At 41.0% G+C, this 25,450-nt stretch overlaps 3 protein-coding genes across 3 annotated transcripts; 1 reads left to right on the top strand and 2 right to left on the bottom strand.

Moving 5' to 3' along the window:
• Positions 1 to 946: 946 nt before the first annotated feature.
• On the bottom strand, positions 947 to 3,758 carry LOC108619723 (sentrin-specific protease 8-like). The gene is made up of 2 exons (XM_089474565.1): positions 3,603 to 3,758; positions 947 to 3,471 (listed from the first exon to the last, which is right to left on the bottom strand). Exon 2 carries the CDS (start codon positions 3,373 to 3,375, stop codon positions 2,335 to 2,337), a length of 1,041 nt encoding a protein of 346 aa, XP_089330691.1. The 5' UTR covers positions 3,376 to 3,471; positions 3,603 to 3,758; the 3' UTR covers positions 947 to 2,334.
• Positions 3,759 to 20,780: 17,022 nt separating this feature from the next.
• On the bottom strand, positions 20,781 to 22,595 carry LOC108619711 (beta-1,3-galactosyltransferase 5). Its single transcript, XM_018016448.2, has 2 exons — positions 22,055 to 22,595; positions 20,781 to 21,993 (listed from the first exon to the last, which is right to left on the bottom strand). Exons 1-2 carry the CDS (start codon positions 22,332 to 22,334, stop codon positions 21,086 to 21,088), a joined length of 1,188 nt encoding a protein of 395 aa, XP_017871937.1. The 5' UTR covers positions 22,335 to 22,595; the 3' UTR covers positions 20,781 to 21,085.
• A 282-nt stretch (positions 22,596 to 22,877) lies between these two features.
• Positions 22,878 to 25,238, top strand: LOC108619691 (uncharacterized). The gene is made up of 2 exons (XM_018016420.2): positions 22,878 to 23,334; positions 23,416 to 25,238. Exons 1-2 carry the CDS (start codon positions 23,258 to 23,260, stop codon positions 25,079 to 25,081), a joined length of 1,743 nt encoding a protein of 580 aa, XP_017871909.1. The 5' UTR covers positions 22,878 to 23,257; the 3' UTR covers positions 25,082 to 25,238.
• The last annotated feature ends 212 nt before the right edge of the window (positions 25,239 to 25,450 follow it).

The raw sequence follows: 25,450 nt of genomic DNA, 5'->3' as shown, positions 1-25,450 counted from the left end.
AAATTAATCAATATAGCTGCAGCTCTTTTCATATACCTGACTTTTCACAAATCGATCATGTTCGATACATATCGATCTATTAACTAAACTTCTAACATCTCTAGATTTTGCGTTTTTATTCTTCATGATTCTCTTGCAAGACATCCACAGGATATCCTCAGAGCGATAACATTCGATATATGTATATCGATCTATTAACTAAATTTCTATCATCACTAGACTTTATGTTTTCATTCCTCATGATTTGCTACGAGACAAAAACAATATACAAATATCTTTAAAATAATATACACATATATGTAAATATTAAATGTAGACTCTATAAGAGATTTCAAATACCTGTTACAAACGACCTCCCACAACGCATATACCCCTTCATTAACAGGGTATGGAAACCAAGATAAAGCAAAATCGAATAAACATTGCAATTGGAATTTATCTAGACCTCAGCATGGCCACAGCCGCAGCCGCAGCTCAGATATGTGCTGGCTGTAAAGGGTTTCGCCGTATTTGTCAATAGAAAATCAAATTTAATTTCCCAAATAATTTCCATTTCCGTTTATGTTTATGCCATGAAGCACTAAGCTAAACGAACTTTAATACCCACAGATGACAAAAACTGATTACAATCAAAGTGTTGTTCAACCCTTGGCAACATCTCTGAGTGAACGTGTGTGGGTGTGAGCGAATGTGTGTGTGTGTGTGTGGGTGTAAGTGAGTGTGTGTGTGGTTAGCCCAAGTGAAGCAGCTGTGAATCTGATTACACCTAAAGTGCTAGGGCAAGAAAAACAAACAACAACTAAAAGTGTTCTAGTCGGGAGTGACCGACTAGCAGATACCACATAATAAGAAACTAATATGCTTGAATGATATAGTTTCTTTATAGGTCCGAATAATACCTCTCTTAGTTTCTATTTAACAATGGGATAATATTAAAAATCACAAATATATAATAATGAATTTATTGCAGTGTTCCACATACCGATTAGAGTTACTATGGTTAATTTTGACTCCTATTGATAATCACAAAATTACATATAATAAGTTATGATATATAATTAAAAATATCAGGTCCCTCTAGTAGATCACAAATATACATAGTATACCTATATACTCCATAAACTCAGCTTTGTTCTATCTGTTGCGAACGCTTACACCTACTGGTGTTTACCCAAATATTCACTTTTCCACTTGAGTTCAGGGTATGGCCAAAAAATAAAAATTCGTGAGTAGGGGAAAAGGAGCGAAATTCGATCACGTAAATTGAGTTTACGCTTTGAGTCGCTGTTGAAGCAAGCAAAGAAAAACATTTGCGGCAGCACGTAGCTCGCTGAAAACGTATTTGCCGTGCATGCGGTATTTGTTTAAACAGCGACTACTCCAACAAAAAAAGTGAGGAAAATGAGAAAATCATATATGAAAAGCAAGAAAAAGAAAAAAAAAATCAAATAAATTGAGGTTAGGTCATGATTGCTGCTTGAACTTTGGCAACAAGTTGGATTGTCTTGGCCATTTCTGCACTTAAGCTGTGCAACTGTTCAGCTGTTGACCACCAAACGTGCCGGCCATATGTCCAATGTCGAGACAGAGATCATTATCAAAAGAGCTAAACAAATTGAGGTTAGGTCAAACTTGATAGTTGAAGCTGGCGTGAAATGGTGGGCTAAGACTGAAAACATCTAATGAATTGGTAAAGTCTTTGGAAGTTTTTGTAATATATCTAGAGATCAATCAAGAAAGTTGGGAAAATTTGAGGTTAAGTCAGACTTGAGCAAACGTTAAATCGAATGATTCCAACAATTTGTTTGAGTTTGGAAAACTAATGCAGACGAGATAAGAGTGTGTAGGCTTTTGATGTATTGATGAATTGAGGTTAGGTCCGAGCTGGCAAAGGAAGTCTCTAAATTGATGCCTCAATATATTTAATATGTCCTCTTGACATCATTTAATATATTTCTAGAATCATACAGTAGTAAAAACAGATAATCATTCACTGTGTGTTTGTCGAGAAGCAAACAAAACGCATTTTCCAAAACTGTCAAAGGGAGCGAACTAAGGAGTCGAAGAGGGGGAAAGCTAAAGAGCGAACAGATGTGTGTGTGTGTGTGAGTGAGCGAGCGAGTCAGCGAGTCAGCGAGTGAGCGAGCAAGCGATCGAGTGAATGTTTGTGTGGGGGAGTGAACAGGGGGCCAAGCCAAAGTGAATTAGGTGCAGCGCAGTGCTGTAAAGTGCAGAATGCAATGCAGTTATATGCAGTGTTGTCAAATGTAAAATTTGGAAAAATGCGTTTCGGTTTCAACTGATCGAATTCGTGTGCTAGGCTGCTGTCGCTGCTTAGATGTGCTGCCCGAGGGTGGTGACCAGCTTGATCAGCTGATTGCGCTTGGCCTTGATGACATCCTGATGCAGGGGCTGCACCCCATCGACACTGTCATAGCGATTCACATAGTCGGTGATCTGGTCGGCCATGCAAATGACATGGATGCCGCAGTCGTAGTCGTTGCTCTGCTGGAGGCAGCGCATGCCACGGAAGCGAGCGTGCTGCATGTCCAGCACATCCTTGATATTGTTGACCAGCTCCATAGAGCTGCTCGTATTGCTCCCGCCATACGAATCGAAGTGAAAGAAGCTCTTGTCTGGCCGCGAGGCCACCACCAGCGACCAGTGGGCGCCGCCTCGCTCACGCGACTGACTATCGTTGACCGCTATGAAGAGGAACGGCTTGCGCAGCACCTGATGCTGTGAGACGAGCAGTCCGTGCAGCTCCTTGTCGTCCATGTAGAGCATGCACTGCGACATCTCCGGTGTGACAAAGAGAAAGTCCGTGTTCGACTTGTACTTGATCTCCTCCAAATAGGCGAAATAGAAATTCAATATGGCATCGTTCAGCCAGTGCGGTCCGTGCAACAGCTGCACATCGCTCATACGCAAGGCGTTCTTGCTGAGCGATGCCAGGATGGGATCGGCGCGCGAAGCCTTTGGCTTCTTGGTGTGCATCACATTGGTGGTGCTGCTGCTGCTGCTCGAGCTGGCTGGGCACATGTTGTTGTTGTTGTTGTTGTTGCTGTTGTTGTTGTTGGTGTTGTTGGTGTTGTTGGTGTTGCCATTGCCACTGCCATTGCCATTGCCACTGCTCTTCTGCTGATCGTTGTGGCCATGGCCATCCTGATCCTTGCTGCTGTCGTTGCCATTGCCATTGGTGTTGCTGTTGGCATTGCTGTTCATCTCGTTGCCATGGCCATCGCCCATGGCCTGCTCGTCCAGCTCGGCGTTGATTAGCTTCTTGCTGCCATTGGCCGTCTCATCAGCGGCAGCTGTGGTAGCCCCTTGGACGCGTCGCTCGGCGCGTTTCTTCTGGCGCACGTTGCGCGGCATCTTTGAATTGAATGTATTGATTGATTGTGAGTTAACTCCCTTTGTTGCTCGTCAGCCGTGTCCAATCTCTGTGAAGATTGGGCGAATTCGACAGAGCTACAGAAATAGAAAAAATAATCGAAGAATGAAGAATGCAGATTGCAGAATCACAGAGAGAGGGAGAGAGAGAGAGAGAGAGAGAGAGTTCTAAGAATATGAGTAAATTGGAATTTTCATTTAATACTTACGCAGAATTCAAGTCAATGTGAATTTCAAGTCAAAATCCAAAGAAATAGTCTGAGTTTGGGTTCCTTTTGTTTCTGACGAGTGTTACACTAGCCATGTAGCCTACTCGGTTTTTAGTTTTTTCTGTTACTGTTATCAGTTTTTTCTAGGCCAACTTCAATAAACTGTTCCCAGCTAATCGTTAATCGTTCAGTTCAAATATCGATTGGCATTTGACTTTTGTTTTCATTATCAAAACTCATTCAAGAGAGGCAGAGAGAGCGGGAGAGAGAGAGGGGAAGAAACCACTTTCAAGGTGGACGGGTGAAAAGAGAGAGTATAAGAAGTTTCTACATCTCAGCTTCAAATTAACACATCAATAGCTTTGCGCTTATCGATACATTGCGATAAATTTCAGCTATGCAACAAAATATCGATATCAATATAATAGTTTGACAAATGGAATATACTTGTGTAGTGTGTGTGTGTGTGCTTATTTCAGCATGTGTGTGTAGCCTGTATCTCTCTGGGCTCAGCTGCGCTTGACATTTGCCCAAGCTCCTGTCACAAATCCAGTTAATTAATTTAAGTGTAATTGTATTTGCTTATCTGGGAGGCTGCGATGGAGATAAATACATACATACATACATTTAAGTTTATTATAAGAGTATTTCCAGAAAGGTCTGCTCTAGTACCGTGCGAATCCCTTGGTTTTTTGTAACCATCTTGAAACGCACCAATTTTAGTGATCATCAGCTATATCTATAAGTGTTATAAATATGATAATAAAGTTTTTTTTTTTTTTTGGGCATTTGGTTAGCACTGGAATTAGTGACTTTTCAATATAATTAAATAAAACAAGTAAGAAAGCTCTAGTCGAGACTGCTTGACTGTGAGTCCCCATTTTCAATGGGTTCAGGGTATAAAAATAAAATCATTGTACCCTGATTTCCCATTTTCAAATATGGAGGAATCCACATATAGGGCAAAAATTTAATTCAATAATAATTCTTATTTTCATTCATACTTTATTTTTCATACTTATTTTTTTTTTATTTGTTAAAGCCATACGAGGTTTTTCAATAAGCCCTTTGTGAGCTTATTATCTGTTCATTCAGCCCTTTAGGGCGCGCCGGCAACTTACGTTACTGTCGCAATTTACGAATATTTACAATTACAAATATTTACAACACAATACAATAATAACACAATGATGACAGCTATATGTCAACTCCTGTTGACCGTCATCCGGGGCGATCGGAGAATCAGGCCCCTTGGTTGTCTCCTTTTAAGCCTCCTAGGAGTTCTGTTTTTCCTACTTTTATTTTCTTTTCTTTGTATTTTAATGATTGTTCAAATGCGTGGATTTCTACAAGGAAAGCCGTAATTGTCATTCCATTCAGCTTGATTTGGAAACTTTAGTTTGATTTTTGTCAGTTGTCAACGGCTTCAGATTTGCGCAGATTCATTTGCATTAAAGAGTTTCAATCCTACAAAGGAAAATGAGTTTGTAATCAGAAATTCTTCTTGTAATACTTACAGCTATGGAGATCTAAGCTAGAATATTCAGATAGGCAACTCCCTCTAGGTGAGCGTATTGCCCAGTCGAGCACTCTCCACTCTCGAGCACTGTTCCTTTTGGGTTTTTTTTTTTTTTTTTGCTCTGATTATTTTAACTCATTTCTTGTCGGTTTCATTTTTGCTGTTGCGCGCGGTCAGGATTTATTTAAAGGGATTTGTCGTTCTCGTCGTTGTCCTCCGTAATTTCATTTGCTTGCCAGATGCGACGTGCGCATATGCCGCGCCGCTGCCCCTGCCCCTGCCGCTGCCCCTGCCCTTGCTCTTGCCCCTTTCTCCACCCCGCAGGGTCCCTCCAGGTCCTGCTGCTTGCCAATAGCTGTGAAAAATAACATTAACGCGACATTCTGGCAAAAAAAAAAAAAAAAAAAAAAAAAGAGAAAGAAGCGAAAAAATGGATGGAAGGCAGCACATAATACTTATGAAGAGGCCAGCGTGTGCGTGACTCATTTGCATATAGGCACACACACACACACACACACACACATTAATATACATGTATACATATATATGGCATATATAGGTCTGTGTCTATGCGATATGGACTTATCCATGCGACCGAAAATCTCCTTATCCCATTTGGTATTGTCATTTCGAGGCTGTTTATGGCCTGCGGCCGGGGCCGTTCGTCAGCTCATTTAAATTAACAGTGGGCGGCGGCGGCGATGCGAGGAGGTGCGGCAGGATATGAAAGGACATGCCGCACAGTCGACGCCATTTGCACTTCATTTTTTGTTCGTTTTGCTGGTTTTTGTCAGATGTTTAAGAACTTTAATAAATCGATTTGTGGCGCCCAAAATTGAATTTGCTTCGCTGATTTTGCTTGTTCAACACGTTCGCGAATACCCTGTAAAGAGCGGTAGGTAAATAAAGGGTAGCTACAATTGCTGTGTGGCTGGTTGACCATTTGGCTTAGGCGCAGGCATACCTATGTATATGTATGTATATGATGTAAGGCTGACACTGACTGGCGCCTTACAACACTGGTAGCTGCAAGCGCACAGAATTGAGACTCACAGACGCACACAGAATGTGAATCATCGTTGCACAGGCTGCAAGCTACAATTTATTTAAGTGTCAATTTCAAACACTATTTTTTAACATTGTGCAACACTGGCAAATGGAGGCAATCAGAGCTGATACTCTCTGTAGGTTGTAGCTATAGGGTAGTTGTTGCAATTACCCCATATTCACACACACACACACACACACACACGCATACAGTCACACATTCATACGCACACACAAGCACATAAACACTTACGCTCATTGCACAACACTGGCAAATGCAAGCGATGCACAGCACTGGACCGCAGATGCAGCTGCTGGCAGTGGCTCTCCATTCAAGTTTAATATGCATGCAGAACAGAGAGCTGGCGCATCGGGTTAAAGCATCAAAGCGTCACAGCATCAAGGCATCAAAACGTCTAACCGAATGCTCCAGGGATGCTGTCGTGTTGGGCAGCTTTGGGATTACGCAAGCATCCGCGAGCAGCTATGAAATCTGAAATAGCAAAGGCTACTTAAAATGCAATTATGACATTACTGAAAGGGAGGGCGGTGCACACAGAGACAGCGCGTGAGAGAGAGAGAGGGCGACATGTATAAGGATTAGGGAAGATATGCAGTCTGGCAAATGGAAAATATGAAAAGCGCAGCGAGCAATGGACAAGCTCGAGGAGAAGATGCGAGGGGCAAGAGCGAGAGGAAGGAAGAAAAAACGTGAGCAGTTTACCTGATGTGTGGGAGTGTAAAGTACATGTGAGGGCGGTCTATGAAGATAGCACTGGCCAACAAAATTCTATAATATTAACAAGTAAGAAGGCTCTGGTCGAGACTGCTCGACTAGGAGACACCCTGAACCCTCTATGCTCGCTCTGCTAAATGCGAGAGGGCTAGAGAGATGGGCAGAAACCTTTAGGGTTCAGTGACCTTGAGGAGGCAGTGGCCTTGAATGACCTTAAGGAGGCAGTGACCTTAAGAAGGAGGTGACCTCGAGGGGCCAGTGACCTCGAGGGGCCAGTGACCTCGAGGGGCCAGTGACCTCGAGGGGCCAGTGACCTCGAGGGGCCAGTGACCTCGAGGGGCCAGTGACCTCGAGGGGCCAGTGACCCAATTATTTTCTTTTTCTGTCGTTCTCAACCTTTTTCAACGACTCTCTCCTTTCTTAATCGTTCTTTTATTACTGGCTACGATGTTCTGTTGGCTAGTGTAATTACAACATTAGAGCTCCAATCGTATAGTCCATTAAGATCATACTCAACAAATGTTAATAAATATGGTAAAATATCTCGACTTACTTTGGCTTCAGCATCATTTTGGCTAACCTTTTGATTTATTAAAGAAAATGTAAAATACTATTTGAATGCAAATTGTATTCCAATGTATAATCTTCAAAAGACTTGAATAGTTGTGAAGCAATTTGGCTTAAGAAAATTCATCAAATTTTGTCGCATAAAGTAATTCCTGTAGCTCCATTTTGAGAGTGGACTGTTTTTTGTTGGCCTTTTTCGCTTTTAAGCAGCTTACAAAGATGTTGGCAATATGCTCCCATGATATTGTGCATCCAATTGGAAGCGCCCAGAGGGCGGGGATGGAGGCAGAGGTCAGAGTAACCATAAAACCAAATGGAAGCAAAATCGAGCGCAAAATCATAACAGGCAAAATAACATGCGGTGGCAAAGATATTGCATTCAATTACGCCCATGGGCTGAGCTAGCAGTCCGAGAGGTAAGTCAGCCATCTGCAGACGAGCGTATCCGACTGCATAAGGTTCGTGCGCACTCGATGGAGACGAATCATATCCCCGGCATTTCCATCAAAAAACAACCAATATGCTCACTTTACGTTGCATAAACGAGTATAAAAATGCCTTATAAATCTGAAATAAAACTCTTTCTTTCATACATCTGAAAATATATATTGATATACATATGTATGTATATATGTATATTTGTATATGTATTGTTGTCGAAAATATTGTTAAGGATTCAAATTAAAATGCGCCCAAAAGCTATAAAAATACGACACGAAAAATTCCTGCATGCAAAATTATAGAGACCTCGACTTAAAAATACCCTGTACATGTGCTTCAGCAGGAGAGACACAAATAAAAAGAAGAAGAGCCAAAACACTCAAATGTAGCATAAATAATACATTATAATGCAGTAAAATATATCTGAAACATAATTTTAGAGTATTTTGTGGTATAAACTATGTCCAGAAGGGGAAATTTATATTTGGATATGGATGTACTCCTTGCTTCTTTCTTATAAACATATATAGCCATGCATATCTGTATAGGGTATATATATAGGAATATGCAAACCTACATATTTGTATGTTTATTGGTTTTTAACACAACTGTAAGAGCAACAAAATGTGCTTGCATTTTTTGATGATCATTTTTCTTGTTTTATGTGCATATGTGGGTACTCTGTACATATATATTATATAAATATGTATACACATATGAGTTTTAACAAATACAGCATATACTACATTCTCTGTAGTAACTGAAAATTACAAGTAACAAGATTCTAGCTCAGACTGTCCGACTGATAAACACCCTGACTCTCGAGTGAGCTTCTCATTAGGTCAAACTCTGCCCCTCTTCTTCTTCTACCCGTTACATACATAATAGAAAAATCATTATACCTTAGTTTTCGATTTAGAGTCTTTAGATTAAGGTTAAGGAAATGCGTAAAAAAAATTTACAGCGAACGGAAGACAGAGATAAAGGCAGAGCCTAACGCAGAGATTGAGCCCGGTAAAGGGAAAGAGAAGGAGAGAGAAAGAGAAAGAGGAATCAGAGACAGCGGCTTGCATGTAAATGTTGTGGCTTCGGCCCAACCAGATAAGATTCTAATGAAATTGCCACACACTCACACACACACGCGAATTTATGGGGGGAATAAGGAGCTGTGGCTGCTCGAGGGGAGTGGGGCGAAGGTTATTGAGGTTACATTGAGCTTGTAATTGGTATATAAAATGACTGCAAACTGTCTGAGAAAGGGTATACCCAAAAAAGAAAAAGACATTGAGAGAGAGAGAGAGGGGAGCTTGTGTGTATATGAGTGAGAGGGAACAACAAAACACTGATATGAAATCGTAGTACTTAAATTTTATATTTTTAGCTATATATTTCTAACCGAAATAAAAAAAATCGAATTTGATACTATTCGACTTGGTTGCACCATATTTTACAGGGTATCCTCACAATTGCTTTGCTTTCCTTTGCTTTGCGTTTGCTTTGAGTGTTTTAAGTCCTTTGAGAGCTTTCGCATTGCGGGGAGTCAAAATGTTTAAAACGTCTTCCGCACACGCAAGCAAGGATGTTGTTCTTGTTGTTGTTGTTGTTGTTGTAAGTGTTCTTCTTTGGGTGCTAATTAAATGCGCAGCCAAGCTACCCTTTTGCTGGAGCACAAAAAAGCAAGATGAAGAAAAAACGTCGCCAAACACGTAATTGAAATAAAAGAGCATGGCAACTGCTGATGCCCTGAGGATATTGTATAATACACACACACACACACACAGAGAGAGAGAGAGAGGGGGAGAGCAGCACACCTGAAGCACTGCTCATACTTTATGTAAGCTATACCCTGTAGCTATAGTGGATAAAGGTATATACTCTCAGTGAGACCGATTACTACTATTTGTCTTACTTAATATCAGAATAATACCATCTCTATATCAAATATATATGCATTGGTGCGATTGTGGATTGTACAGGGTATGTGCTAGTCGAGCACCCAGTTCTGTGCCTGCTAAATGCCCCCAAAGAAGCGGTAATTACATAAGTGGGCCGCCTGCGCCTAACTGTCAGTAATCTCAGTCGCAAAGATGTCGCCGCACACACACACAGACACACATACGTACGTACATATATGTACATACATGTGTAAGTAGCTCTTCCATGTAAAGCGTATGCATGTTTCTTTTCGCCTTTGACATTATAATGTCATCATTTGGAGGCACGTCTTAAACTTAAATTCTGTTTATATTTGTTTGCTTTGTTGCATAAGAGTGTAGCTACAGCTCTCTTGATTCCATTGAAACAAAATGGTATTGAAACATGGTATTTGATAATTTGTGCATTGCACTTGAAACAAGTTTGCCATTTAGATTTAAGATAAGAAAAGATTTAGATAAGAAAATAAGTGCAATTGAAGCATTGCTTTTTTTGCATTTTATTTGAAAGTTATTTACTAAGAGATAGATACATATATTAACGCACAACTGTATAATTTCCAATAAGGATAAACAGCTTGCAATGAAATAGAATTGAAACACGGTTATGAAATAAAAAGCAGGCACGAGTATACTTAAGGCAGTCCGATTTCCATTAAAGCACTGCAGCTTAGGAGGAAATGGAATCGGAACCCAGGCTCGTATTGCCAGCTGCGCATTAATTTCTGCACCGCTGAGACCAACATAGCCAGAGGCAGTGTAATCGCCGCACTTATCGATAACTTTTCGCAGCAAGCAGTACCGTTAGCTGGCAGCAAAAAGCAGCAATGCGGCCAAAAGTTTGTCATAAAGACGGATCAAGCATTGATCATGTGCAGCTCCCATAATTTCAATGTCGACAGCAGCCAGGCTAATGCGGAAAACAAGGCACTTTATTATTATTATGGGTATTATTATTATTATGACGTTTAGCCGGCATATGGGATTTGCACTTTCCTACACACTGCCAGCTTCCTTGCAATTTGTTTGCCTCGAAGGGGATTTAATACTTGGCTAGCTTCGTATGTGAGTTTGCGATTTTGGGATGGCAAACAAATTGCGAAAATCCAATACAGTAATGCTGAAAACTTATCCTGTACATGCCCTCCTGGCCGAACACCTTCCGTCCACCTGCTGCCTGAATGCCTGCCTCATTGGCTGGCTGGCTGGCTGGCAAGCAGGAGGCAGCTTATGAACAGCTGTCGAATATGTTTGGCAGCTGGAAAAGTACCTCCAGCCGGCTCCCACCATACCTCCAGCTGCTTTTGTGCTTGAAATATAATTCGACTTTTGATACCCCGTCCGAGAAGGATGCAGTGAGGCGTCCGCCCTGCCAAGCCAAAGCCGAGATAAAAGTGCGGAAGCCAAAAATTAAATGAACTTGAAATATGGTAAACCATAAATTATTCTCTCCCTTGTGAGCTTTATACGCTGTAATACACTTTTCGGATAACAATAGATATTTATAAGAAAGCATATAATGATATTGGCAATGACAATGGCAATGACAATGACAATGACAATGACAATGACAATGACAATGACAATGACAATGACAATGACAATGACAATGACAATGACAATGACAATGACAATGACAATGACAATGACAATGACAATGACAATGACAATGACAATGACAATGACAATGACAATGACAATGACAATGACAATGACAATGACAATGACAATGACAATGACAATGACAATGACAATGACAATGACAATGACAATGACAATGACAATGACAATGACAATGACAATGACAATGACAATGACAATGACAATGACAATGACAATGACAATGACAATGACAATGACAATGACAATGACAATGACAATGACAATGACAATGACAATGACAATGACAATGACAATGACAATGACAATGACAATGACAATGACAATGACAATGACAATGAGAATTATATAGTGTAGCTTCTAGTAACATATGCAGAGCAGATGAGTCACCTATACGGATAACTGAAGCTCTTGCCGAAGCTTCCCTCATTACTTGGCTTTTGTCACCACTTAATGCCATCCACCATTGCCCGCACAGCAATTGCAATCTCTTATGCGCATTCGGAAAATGACAAAGGTAGCATCGCCTCAAGTGGCCATTGCTACGCCGCCTCAACTGGAGAGCATCAATCGATAAGACGCCAAATTAAAAATGCTTTATGGCATCAGACCTTTGGCACGATTATCGCCAATAAACCTTTGCTGAAGGAGCAGTGAGAAATCCGCTTAAACCTTCAACTCAACCTTTACCTTAACCTTACCATTTAGTTTAGCTTCAGGTTAAACTTTGACTTTCAACTTGGGTCCTATTTAGCTAATCAGCTGTAAAATGTTGACGTCTTACGCCGCCACATGAATATGAAATTCAACATTTGCTCTCGCCATGGCCTCAGCGGAAGGCATTAGAGCCGAACATAAATTTCAATTTTTAAGCCATTATTCATGGGCCATATCTGCGGCCTGCGCTCCACGCTCCGCTCATCTTGCTTACACGGCACAAATAAAACGAGGAGCGAGTCAAATGCAAACACTGGAAGTGCTCAAATTAATGTATTCAATTAAAGTTAAGGATTGCAACTGCGAAGGCTACAGAAATTACGCGGGGCAAACTATCTCAAGCAAGCCAAGTTTACAAAGCGGACAAAAAGTTGGTCAACTTAACTGTTGACTGAAGTGACAAATAGCTGAGGCTAGACGCGGAGACGGTGGAGATAAAAGATGAATGAGATGTGGAAAAGAGAAGATGGAAATGAGAGCGAAAGAGAAAGTGTGAGAGAGTGAAAAAGTTGTAGAGAGAGAGAGAGAGAGAGAGAGAGAAAGAGAAATAGAGAGAGTGGAATCTATATTCTTTCTGTCTTTCTCTCTTCCTCTCTCTGCCTCTCGCTCTCTCATTATCTTAAATCCTCTCAGTCTCGTCTTCCTAAAAAAGGGAAAGAGAAGCAGAGAGATGGACGGACGCGAGAGAGAGAGAGAGAGAGAGAGAGAGAGAGAGAGGCAGAATGGGAGATTAATAAAACAAATGAGAAGAAGCAAGAGAGAAGTACATAGACTAAAGGGCAGATAAGGAAGGCGGATTAGGCGAAAGACACAGAAAGAAAGATCGAGAAAGAGAAAGCGAACAATAAAGACAGAATATATTGAGATTGAGGGAGAAAAGAGAAACACGAAGAGAGAGAGAATGAGAGAGAGAGACTGACTGATGAATTTTGCCAGCAAATAATAAAGTATATAGTAATACTCTTAATATTTGCCATGACAATGTGCCATATACATATGTTTATTCATATATTTACAGCTCTAATGGGAATTATCAAAGATGCATTTTACTAATGGAGCCATAAAGAATTGACAAACTTTGTCGCACACGAAGTTTCGATTAAAGTCTCCCGTCGAGTGTTGCACTTGTTTCTCTTCCAGCTTTGTGTCAAGGTAAAGTAAGCGAAAAAGATATTACAATATGCATATAAAGTGCACACACACACAAGTATGAAGTGACACAGAGAGAGAGAGAGAGAGAGGGTGAGAGAGAGATGGAGGAGGTTGCTTTTGATGCCAGGCAAGAGTTATGAAAGACGAGCTGCTTTGCTGTTTGATTGTGCCAGTGAAGGGGATATGTGTAAATATAAAAATACATATATACATACATACATACATACATACATGCTTATATATATATTCATGAACACATTCAATGCATATTCATGAATTTTCAATGAACCAAAATATTGATTCAGGAGCAGCAATAACGGTACACTTCACTGGCAATGCGATGTAATATCGGCAAGTCCCGTTATATATAGAGCATAGCCGTGTTAACGGCTCTTGTCAAAGGTCCAAAAAAAGGACGCTCCGCCCCCACCCTCCTAAAAAAAAGGACGATTCCACTAAATATCCGATTTGTGGCATTTGCCAAATTGTCTTTTGTTTTATTTAGTTTTGTTTTTTGTTTTGGCTCTTGCAAAAGCCAAAAGTCAGGACCTTTGCCCTTTCAACCAACATATGAACAGCTCGTATGTGTGTGTATGTATTGTGTGTTTGCCTTCACATATGACTAACGGTCAACAAAACCATAGAACAAAAAGATTAGATGAGAGCTGGAGCGTGGCCAGGTTTCAAATTCCTTTGAATTTTTCACAACACAAAATGTCAACAGAAAACGCAAACATTTCCATAAACATGACAAAATCAAGGTATATCAAGGTGTGCATATATACAATTCTATATACAGATATACATACACGTGTGTATATATGTATGTGGCTATTTTGCAGCTAAATAATTTTAAAAGTTTTCAGCTTTACTTCATTATTCATTGCTTAATTCCCAAAATGTTCGTTTTTTTCTCTTTTCCCTCTGCTCTCCTTCATTCCAGACTAATTCGTTGTTTTGCTTTTAATTTAATCAAAATGGTTTTTTTTTTTTTATTTCATAAATGGGGAATGGGGATTGTGAAAGCGAATACGAATACGAATACGAATGAGAAGTAGAGTGAGAGTGAGAGCTAAAAGAGCAACAAGATTACACAAAAGCAAATCAAAAGCTGGCCAAAGACGTCTCCGGCGAAGGGTATTACAGCTGTGTCATTCAGTATGTAACATCTGTTTAAGATATATGTAATTAATCCTCCAATGTTAAATGTTAAATATTAAATGTTAATTATTAAGTATTAAACGTTAACTCTGCCTCTCTCTTTAACACCTTCACACACACTCTCTCTCTCTCTCCCACACACACACTCACATGCCGAAACTACAGCCTGAATAAGCCTAAGGAGATTTCAATCAAGATTTTAATTACCTGTGCCCATCTGCAGGCTGCTCGCATCATAAATCAAATGTGCGCCAGCGCTTTGGAAATTATACTAATTAATAATAAATATTGCTAATTAAATGCCATTCATTAGAATGCCCTAAGCGAAGTCACATTTCTGCTGCATACTTTTCTGGGCACGTCTCAATGTGGGCGTACATTTATCTATCTATGTGATTAGGACCATATACATATATAGATATATGTATTTATGTGTGTGTGTGTGTGTGACTTCCTAATCGCTGGCCGTCGGGGCCGCACTCTAATGGTCAGGCACACAGGCTGGCACCAGCACCAGCACCAGCAACAGCATTGCGTTTTTATGGCCTCAAAGAATTTCCAATTGCGGCGCAGCTAAAACTGTCAGCTGTTGTTCCGGGTGATTTGTGATCTCGGCGGACTCTCCTCCGACATGAGGAATGATGCATATTGGAATTTAAAGACTTTAACTGCTATTAACATAAACGCTTTATATCAATCGCTTAGACTATGTTTATGCTGTTTGATGGCTTTCAGGAGGGCTATTAACATGCAAATATCTAAATGTTATTAACATAGGCTCAGAACATACATATACAGTTATTAGCTGTAGAATATACATACATACATATGTAGGTTAATTTAATTTTGTAGACAGACTGTTTATTAATAGTATTATGCATGTTCATGCTATTTTAAACTGTTTTCAAATATACATCAAACTTTTTACGACTTCCAAATATTTGTATTTTTCAGAATTGTTTTGACAGCTGCAGACTCTATATATACGGATAATACAGGGTAAACATGAGGATGTGCTGACTCAATGGCAATGAACGTATTATATTGTTTGATAAAAGTGATTAAATGCAAACATCCATTTCGATAGCTTCAATAGGCGCTGTTATCGATCTTTCGATTTTCTTTTTCTTCTCATTTTTATTTATTTTATTTCATTTAATTCTTTTGTATTCACGGCGGTTGCTTTCTGCAGTTCAAAGACAGACGAAAGTCATGCAAAGTCAAATAAAATTTGGCACGCAACAAACATTTTGATAAATTTATACATATACGCACACAGTCATACACATACATATGTATGTATGTATGTATGTAAACCCGTTGGCATTGCAGCGGGAGTCTGAGCTGTGTTTGCCTTCACATGTGATTCGCACGACTTGAAGCCGCCTTTGACTTTGACTTTGACTCGTGAGTGGATTTTATTTTATTTTATTTCATTTCGTTTCGTTTCGGCTCTGTTTTTGTTTTTTTTTTTTCGTTTGTTTGCCAAGCTGAAAATATATTTGAGTTTATGCTTTCGTCACCCGTTGTCTCTCTGCTCTTGGGCTTGTGTTAAGTCTGCATGAAAATTTCATTTGGCAGCGCATCTCTCACATCGACTTTAATACACGTCCTTTGTCGAGAGGCGCATAATTCATAACGGAACTCGCTTTAACAGCTGCGGCCCCAACAACGCAGCATCATGAATCGCGTTAATCGATTGTCGGCGGCAACTGTGAATGCCAAAGCACTGGATGAGAAGGGGGGAGGTGAAGGAGAGTAGAGTTGGACTTCTAGCTAACAGGCTGGCAATTGTGATAAATCCATTTCGTTGTTGTAGACTATTCTCATTGAATGTAGCACAAACACATACATACATACATAGGCATGTTCATAAACTAGATTTATTAACACACTTTCATGCAAATGCTCAAGAGCACACATGTAAATATACATACATACATACATATGTATGTATGTAAATATTCCAGCGTACATGTTGCTATCTTTGATAGCTAAACTCTTGCAATCGAACAATGAAGACAATCTTCTACTTATCGTCAAATATAATCATAAATATATACAATAAAATATATGTACATACATATGTATATATGTATATTCTATTATCGTAGTCAAATTGCCAGCGAAATTGCTTATGAGAATGCAGAGGCGTGTGGCTGCATGGATGGCAATATAAAAAGCTCGTAAACGAGTGCCTATACATATATACATACATACATACGTATGTAGACTAAGTATCTATATATATGTATGCATACACGCCTATGTTATGTATGTAGGAGTGTGTTCAGCTATGTATGTATGTACTGTTATGAATGTAGTGCCTCATGTGGCACATATTGTAGCATATGCAGCCTTATAGCGGCTGACAGCGAGCTTTTTGCAAGCGCTCAAAATGAATTACGCGATGCTAAACAACTGTAGCAGCATCAGCAGGGCCTACAGAGACAGCAGAAAGACCGAGAACACCTGACAGTTACTTCAGGTATGAAGGGACAGCACCAACGCTGGCCTGTTGCACGATAGTACCGCTGCTGCTGTCGCTGCTCGTGGCTGCTATTCGCACGCACTGTCATTCACTAACACTCGCCTACAATAGCCGCGCCATTGCCTGCTTTCAGCTCTCCCGCTCCTTCTCGTTCTCCCTCTCCAGCTCCTGCTCAGAGTTGCTCTTGTCCTATTTCTCTGTCTCGTATTGTTTTTACTTTCATATTTTTATGCTACTGTTTATATGCCGCTCACAAAAGTACAAAAATGAGCATATTGGTTTCCAGAATATACAAGGTAATTTTTCATATTTAATTAAAAAACAACTTCTTTTAAATTAAAAAACAATTATTTATCTAATCACAGTTTGGCAGTAATTGGACAGTAATTGTCTTAACTCCTCGATTAAAATGCTTTCAAATGAATCTGCAATTGCTGTTATCGCATATTGCATCTCATACAGAGCATCGTCTCGTTGGCTACACTTAATTCACTTCATTCTCTTTTCTTGTACCGTTGTCTTGTTGCTATTGCTTGTCTAATTTTCATGCAATTTGCCTGCAATTTGCGTCCCTTCCGCCTACATGCGAATTATTTACAATTTCATTTGGCCGCTCAAAACGAATTGAAGCAAGCGGGTGTAACAGAGTGTGTGTATATGAGTGTGCAAGAGAGAGAGAGAGAAGCGTAGGAGTAGCAGTAGGAGAAAGAGGGAGGGGAGGCTTCAATAGGCAACGCCAACAGCAGCGACAAATAAATTAAATAAAAATTTGCGTGGCCCGCTTTTTGTGCCTTTTGGCAAAAAGGAAATGAATGATTTATGGGCAAAGGGACAGCTGCGGACCTTAAGGCGACGCTGCGTGTTGTTAGCGGTAATTGGGGAGGGGCTGGAGGCTGGTAGCTGGATGATTGTTGTTGAGTGCGCCCCATACAAGTTTATAGCGTGTTCACTGTACTGCACGTTTGTTGTTTTTTTTTTTTTTTGCGTCTAATCCTTTTTGCACTAATTTATTTACTTAGCCTGCCTTTTCACTTAGGCGCATAAATCAAATAAGCAAATAAAAATAAATTTGAACTTTTCTGTTTCTGCTTCTTCTTTGCTGTTCATTTTACTGCTAAGTTATACCCTGTGAATTATAGTAATGAGTATGCCAGTATTAGGCTATTATCTTTCGCTTTGAGCTAGGTAACCGTAAATTTGATATGCAACTTGAGCTATGCTGGCTCTAGGCCTGTTAGGAAACTAATTGGATTGTCTGATAAACATCTCTTACTGAGCTCACTGAACTCGGGAACTGTATAAATTAGACCTTTCAAATTGGGTATGTAAGCTTATGGGGTATTTTTCTAAGTAGGTATAAGCCGTTTGATGTGCAAAAATCTAGTTTGACTTTGGAAAATATTGTGTTGTCTACTAATTCAACTAATCAATTATAAAAGATAAACTATTGAAATTTGACATTGAAATAAACGTTAATTCCTCTTGAAAAATTGTAATCCAGGGCAACTCTTAGTCGAGATACACATATTTGTTTCTGTGTTTCTTTTCATTTTGTAATTTTGTGAGTGTGTGTGTGTGTGTGTTTTTTTTTGTCCACGAACTGGCTTTAAAATTAATTAAACTAAGAACTTGAACAAAAATGCGAAGAAATTCATTTAAGTCGAAGGCTGCCAACTTTTTTGCCTGGCAACGAATTGGTAATGAAGTCGCCCAAAAAGTTGGCGACCAGACCCCACTGAGCGAGCTGGGTGGTTGGGCGTTTGGGTGGTTGGGTGGCCATTTTAAATGTGTTGGAAAAACGTGAAAAGTCCTGCGGAAAGTCAGCGAATTGGAAAAATCTTCTAGCTAACCAACAACACTTCCCAAATTTTACCTTAACTCAAGCAGCCATCAACCAACCACCACCACCCACATTCTTCTCCCTTTCCATCTCTCGCTTGCATACAGCTGAAATTTGCATTTCAGGCAAAGCCTAGGCCAGCGGCTATCTATTACGAGAAAGCCACCCCCTTCATCAGCCGCCCCCTTTACCAGCTTTAAATATTGAGCCCATTTATATTGTGCAGCAGCATCCATCGATTGCGCAACTATACAAAAGCCAATTCAAACCACAATCACAGGCCCAGGTAAGTCCAGAGAGCAGTTGATCGAAGTGCAAATACCCTATAGTATAACAAACGTAATAAAAATGGAATCATTCAGTTATCAACATCAGGCATCGACTATCGATTTTTATCGTGTTCTTATCGTATCTGGATCAGGCAAACCCTTAAATCTAGCTCTTCAAATCAAACTTTAGTATACATATTATTTTTGCCTAGGAATATTGCCTAGGAATCAGGCTATAACTATCAGTTAAGATATTCGAGTTAAATGACAAATAATCAAATTTTAAAATTACTTAATATAACCCCATATACCCACTAACACTGGGTAGACCAATGGCAAATGTGACACATAAATTCTGCTCAAAGCTCGCTGAGGCGCATCACAAAGGAGATAGTTAAGGAGGAAGGAGAAAAGTTTGCAATGGTGAGTGATATAATGTATTATATGAATGTCAAATGCACATACCTACACATACATACACGCGAGCTTGTGTGTGTGTGTGTGTGTGTAGACAACTTGAAGCTGATTATCATGATGCGAGTTTCAATATCAATTTCCTTTCCGCACTTTCAGTTAGACATGTGAAATCCTTTTCAGACATTTCACAAATGTTTCGCCACAATCAAACCCTAGTCCCATACCTATCTCTATGTCTCTCTCCCTCTCTCTCTATGTCTTTTTCCCATTGGCTCTGTTTCTGTCTCTGAGTGTTTGTGTGTGTGTCTAAAATTGTTTTCTGTCAACTGTAGGGCTCGCCGGTCGAGTTTTGACTTTGATGTGGCCTTAGAGCGAACGGCTAACAGCATTTGCATAATTCCCTTGCCAATCTGCACAAAGTGCTGATTAGTTGCCCATATTCAAAATACCTCCTGCCGTGTCTAAATCCCTTCCCATGTCTAATAATTGTGGCATGCAACGCTTTTAACGTGCCAGCCACAAAATTAGATTCCAAATAGAATTTGTTTACATCCACTTTGACCAACAACAGTCAAAATATAATTTCATACCCATTTCGTATAATCCATAAATCCAGCTTCACACTGACATAAGCCATGAAAGCTCTAATTAGCTCGAGCACTAAGAGTAAGCGTGTGCACCATTTGAATGGAATGGAATATTAGTTTTTCTCTCATATTTTAAAAGGGCTTCAGCTAAGTGTTATTCCAATTTTAATTCTACATCTAGTTATGTTGTGTGTGTTACATATGATTAAATATAGGTTCAAAGAGAGTGAGTGAGAGGGTAATAGGGAGTGCAGGAAATCTTTGTATGAGCGTAGCTCTATTCTCTTCCTCTCTCTGCTTATCTATCTGTATATTATCAGACTACGTCTCTATATCCTCTATCTCTATCAAAACAGAATATCGTTCTTTCTTTATCAATAAATATCTCTTCTTTACTTTCAACTTTGCTTTGTCTTTCTTAGTCTTTATCTCTCTCTCTCTCTCTCGCTCTCTCTCTGTCTCTCTATTACCCTCTCGTACACACTCTCTCTCTTTCTCTCTCTATTTACTCCTCTCACTCACTCTCACTCCGAACGACACTAGCCACTCAATCTATTCCATTTCACCTCTCTCCTTTATAGAACTCTTCCTCAAACTGCGCCTCTCCATAAAGGATCAGAATAAATACATATAATATGTCTGTTACGCTCGTCTATACAAACCATTGTAAATGCTTATAGTTGCACTAAGCAGTCAATTATATAAGATTGTCTATATTTATAAATGTAATATAATTGGTAATATAATCAATATTGCATTAAGTTGGTTTAGTTAAATAATAATAATAAGTTAGTCTGTACGCTGATTGGAGTACACATTAATCTTAAATCTATTCATATATACGATAGCTTGCACATGGAATGAACTAAATCTAGAAATGCCTAAGCTTAGAATAAAAAGTGGCTGATAACCAGTCAGTCCTCCGGCTGATGAGTCATACAGCGGGGAGTTACCCCTCCGGCTGATGGGACACACGGCTGGTGGGTCATCTTAGCCTGAGGGGCTGGACGTGGGCGACTCCATGCTCGGGCGCTGGCGATTTGACGGTGGCCAGGCAGGTCTGCTTGAGAGATTTGCCCGGCGGCCTTTTGATGCACTCGTCAAAGTAACACTTCTCCACGTTGTGCAAGAATTCGACAAGAAGCTTGGCATCGGCCCCATTGGGGCCAGCAAAGTATTCGCACTCGTAGCTATGGAGCTTAAGGTCGCGCACACAGCAATCGAGGAACTCGGCATTCGCGGAATACCAATTGTTGTGACGCATTAGAGGAATGCCCAGACGTGCGCGCACAATGCCCGTCAGCCAGGTATCGTCGATCCAGAAGAATGGCACACGCATCGCCTCCGCCACCAGCCTGGCTGCAGTGGCCACATTCGTGATGTACAGCCAGCCGGACAGGTAGGCCGGATAGAGAGCGTGGGGATACTCCTGCCGGGTCACATACCATTTGTTCGCCTGCACCCGTATTGGCGGCCTGGCGTCCAGGACATAGCCTGCCAGGAGGGCGCTGCTGGTGGCTAGCGCTGGCTGGCTGAGCTCCAGACTTTCGAGATAGCGTCGCAAATGGAATATATCATAGATGATGTCATCATCCATCTTGATGATGAACTTGGTACGATGCTGGCATTCGCTTCCTGCCCAGCGCAGACCCATCACATGTTTGTAGCTGAGATTCCGATAGGCCTCGACAAAGTTGCCCTGCAGCAAATCCCCAAAGCGCGCCTGCTCGTCCATCAGCTGAGCCTGCGTCACGAAGTGCTCGCGCGCCGGCAGAGCGGCCAGTAGAAACACACGCTGCAAGCCCATCTCAGCCAGCTTGCTTTGTGCGATTGCCTGTCGGTGGGCAGCTCGAACTGCATCGTGGCCCGCATACGAGGTGACAATGAGTACAGCTGCAATTGATGACGGTAATTAGATGTGATTAAACTCGGTATCTTTGATCACACCACTCACCCAGCAGCTCACGTTCGGCGCGTCGGCACACATTGCTGGCCAGCAGATAGTCGAAGTTGGACAGATTCAGCAATGGACCAGGTCCAACTTCTGGCAGATGTTCCAACAGTGTCGTTTGGTCACTGTCATTGTCATCCATGCTGTTGGGTGGCAGCTGAACAAGAAACTCATCTCTTTGGTTCTTGCTGCGCAGCGGACTTGCTATGTAGCTGATGCATAAGATGATGATTACAATTAGCGATATGGCAATTGGTAGCAGTCGACGGCCGCGCATGCGCATCTTCAAACATTCTATAATTGTAAAGCTGTATAGGTGTGTGGGTGTGTATTCGAGTGTGTGCCTGTGTGTTTGATTGTATACGAGTATCACGAACAAAAACTGATAAGAAACATGAAAACAAATGCAATTCAAACACACCACACGCAGCACCACCACCAACACAACAAAAAAAAACAAAACAAAAAAAACAAAAAGCAATTGGCTGTCGTTGCAAATGACTATCGAAGAGGAAACATCGATAGGCTTTCGGTGCACCACAACAATACTCGTGTCGAAGATGGTAACGCGGCGCTAATGATGACTCTCTTGACATTCGAGACGTCATGTTTATTTGTGCCACAAACACTCATACTAGTTATGTAATAAATTAATTTATTTATAATGCATTTAGTCAAGTATATATATGATTGCAATTCTTATTATACATATTTCAGCAATTGAATTTTTTGTGACGTCATTGGGCCAAAGCATTTGCACTCGTAACAAACATGAATAAAATTTTAAAAATATTGTGGCTGAGCATGCCTTACTCTCTTAAATACAGTAACATAGTATACATACATTTGCTACGGAAACTGTGTACTTCTCACATATACATTCATATATATTTTGCTACAAATTGTGTGCTTTGCTGATATCGAAATGTGTATTTTAAATTGCATTTGTGCGTAAGAGCTGCAACAATAATCGGACTATCGGAATACAACCGTGCTTATTCGATGATTGTTGGCAACTTGCGATATATAATTGTGCACACTAACGAAACAAAATACAATCGGTTCGACTGCGCGCAATTTAAACTTGAAATACATAAAACAATTGGCTAAACTATACGCTTAGATAAGCACCACAAATATATAGATGCACTTAAGGAAATTTGTATTGCAATTGAATTGAATTGTCTGTTCATTGTGGCGACAAATATGGCGCGTACCGTCTATGAAGTACAACGGGACTTTGCGATGAGCAGCGGCATACGTTCAGAAATAATTTGGGACTCGTGGGTTTAGCTTGAAATATATATAAATAACTTTTTTATACAGACTATTTAAAAAAAAACTCAATCTTTACTTATCCGCAGGCTAGCGCACGACCAGGCGGACGTCCTTAAACAAAAGTTGTCAAATCTGCTTCATGATCAGATGGGCCTAACCCCCAAGGCGCTGGCCACCCAACGGCAACAGTTATTCGAAAATGTGTGGAAGCAGCGCATTTATACAAATCGAACTCTGCTGTCGGCCATTATCTATGTGCTGGTAACCCCGGAATCGGATCCCGCCTTGGCCTTGCAATCCACTGATTTCAGCTGCCATCCAGTCATACGAACGCGTAAATGTGTGCGAGCGGATGGCAGTAACAGTGACGGTTGCTGCATGATTTTCATCGATGAGACTGGTCGCGTCTATGCCAATTGGGAGAAGTATATACGCAACAATGCGCTGCCCAAGGGCACAATGATAGCACCAGAACGGGGCATCTATACGTTCAACTCTGACGACGACTACGAAACAGTGAAATTGATGGTGCAATCGACGCCCGCTGCCTGGGTAAAGCAAAAGGTTCTAGATGTCAGCGATAAGCTGGTCTCAATTGGTGGCATCCTGGGCACTGTGCCCATAGCAGCTTCCCTGGCATGCCCTGTGGCCGCTCCTATACTGATGGCAGCCACTGTGGTCGGCTGCTCCGCAGCGGCCTATACCACAGTGCGTTCGGCCACACGACTCATCGATCGCAGCTGGCACAGCCAGAGTACATCTCTGGCCAACAGTGAGGCAAGGAGCAGCTGGCTTGGCGTAGCTGGCGGCGTTGCTGGGCTAGGGGCAACGGGCGCAACCACAGCAGTTAACGTTATACGCAATAACACGGGCACTGCTGCTCGGTTGGCTGTCACGGGCATTAATTTATCATCCATGGTCATCTCTGGCACGGGTGTTGTCAACAGCGTCTATGATCTGTACTTAAAGATTAGCGATGAACAGCAGCTGACTAGCTTTGATGTCATGCAAATTGCCTCCAGCTTTCTAATCTTCACGCACTCCATCAACAATATGCGCATCGCTTCCAAAGCGACCAATGGCTACCGCCTGCGACATGCCCTCAGCACGCAGAGCCGCAAAGTGTTTGATCGCATTGTCCGGGAATCGACGAAGCTGCACAGCAATCAAACCGATGGCAAGTTCGATATTGTTCGCATCATGAATGACATACCCTACAAGGAGGCGTTGCTCAGCCTCCACAAGGTCCATTCGCATTTATCAAGTGGCTCCGCAGTGTCGAGCGTTAAGTCTGCTGTTGGTGACCTGCCCCAGTTCGTTCGCCACAAAGTGGGCGGCCAGTTGCGTGTGAACATAGATCAGCTGGCCAGCCAGCTGGGCGTCAAGTTTGTCCAGCAGATCGGCAATCTGGCCAGCTTCAACGATGTGCTTGACGGTCTCCTCCGCTACTACAGCAACCAGGCCGCCCAGTTGCTGATGCAGCTCACTCGCAACTTTATCGAGCAGCAAGCGGATAGCATCGATCGTAACTTAAACACGTTCGTCTCCACGGAGCTGGTGCTCTATCGCATACTGAACCACTGCGTCCAGAACTACGAGAGCTGCGCTGTCGACTTTCTCGAGCGTCGCCGCTTTGAGATTATCGATGTCATTTCCAAATACTTCCAATCGCTGCTACCACAGCCTGAGCATAATTCCAGACGCCGCAAATGTGCCACTTGCCACGGCGTCTACTATATGTGCTCCCTATAGAATAGGCTTTAGTATAAGTTCCTAGTATACTTACTTATTAAGTACTTTGTGATGTGATCTCTGATTTGATCAGCCAAATATGTGATTCTTGTAACTTTGTATATGTTTTATGTGTGGATTGTATTTTCATTAAATGAATACTGTGTAAGTCATGAAAGTTAGTTTTTAAATCATTTATATGCAATAAGTATAAGATTCTCATACACCATCCTCATCAATTTTTAGTCTTTAGAGACTTAAAGTTTCTTGTTAAATTTAAATTCAAAATAATACAATAATAAAGTCTAATCAAATAAAAATCACTTAAAAATCATCTATATATAATAATTAAGTTTTGCCTTATGGGATAATAATCAACCTTGAAGCTTA

Source organism: Drosophila arizonae, chromosome X (assembly GCF_054131065.1).
Source record: "Drosophila arizonae isolate 15081-1271.41 chromosome X, UAZ_ARI_1.0, whole genome shotgun sequence".
NCBI classification, from domain to species: Eukaryota; Metazoa; Arthropoda; class Insecta; order Diptera; family Drosophilidae; genus Drosophila; species Drosophila arizonae.
Note: the sequence above shows the minus strand (reverse complement) of the source record. Positions and strands in the feature narration are given on the sequence as shown.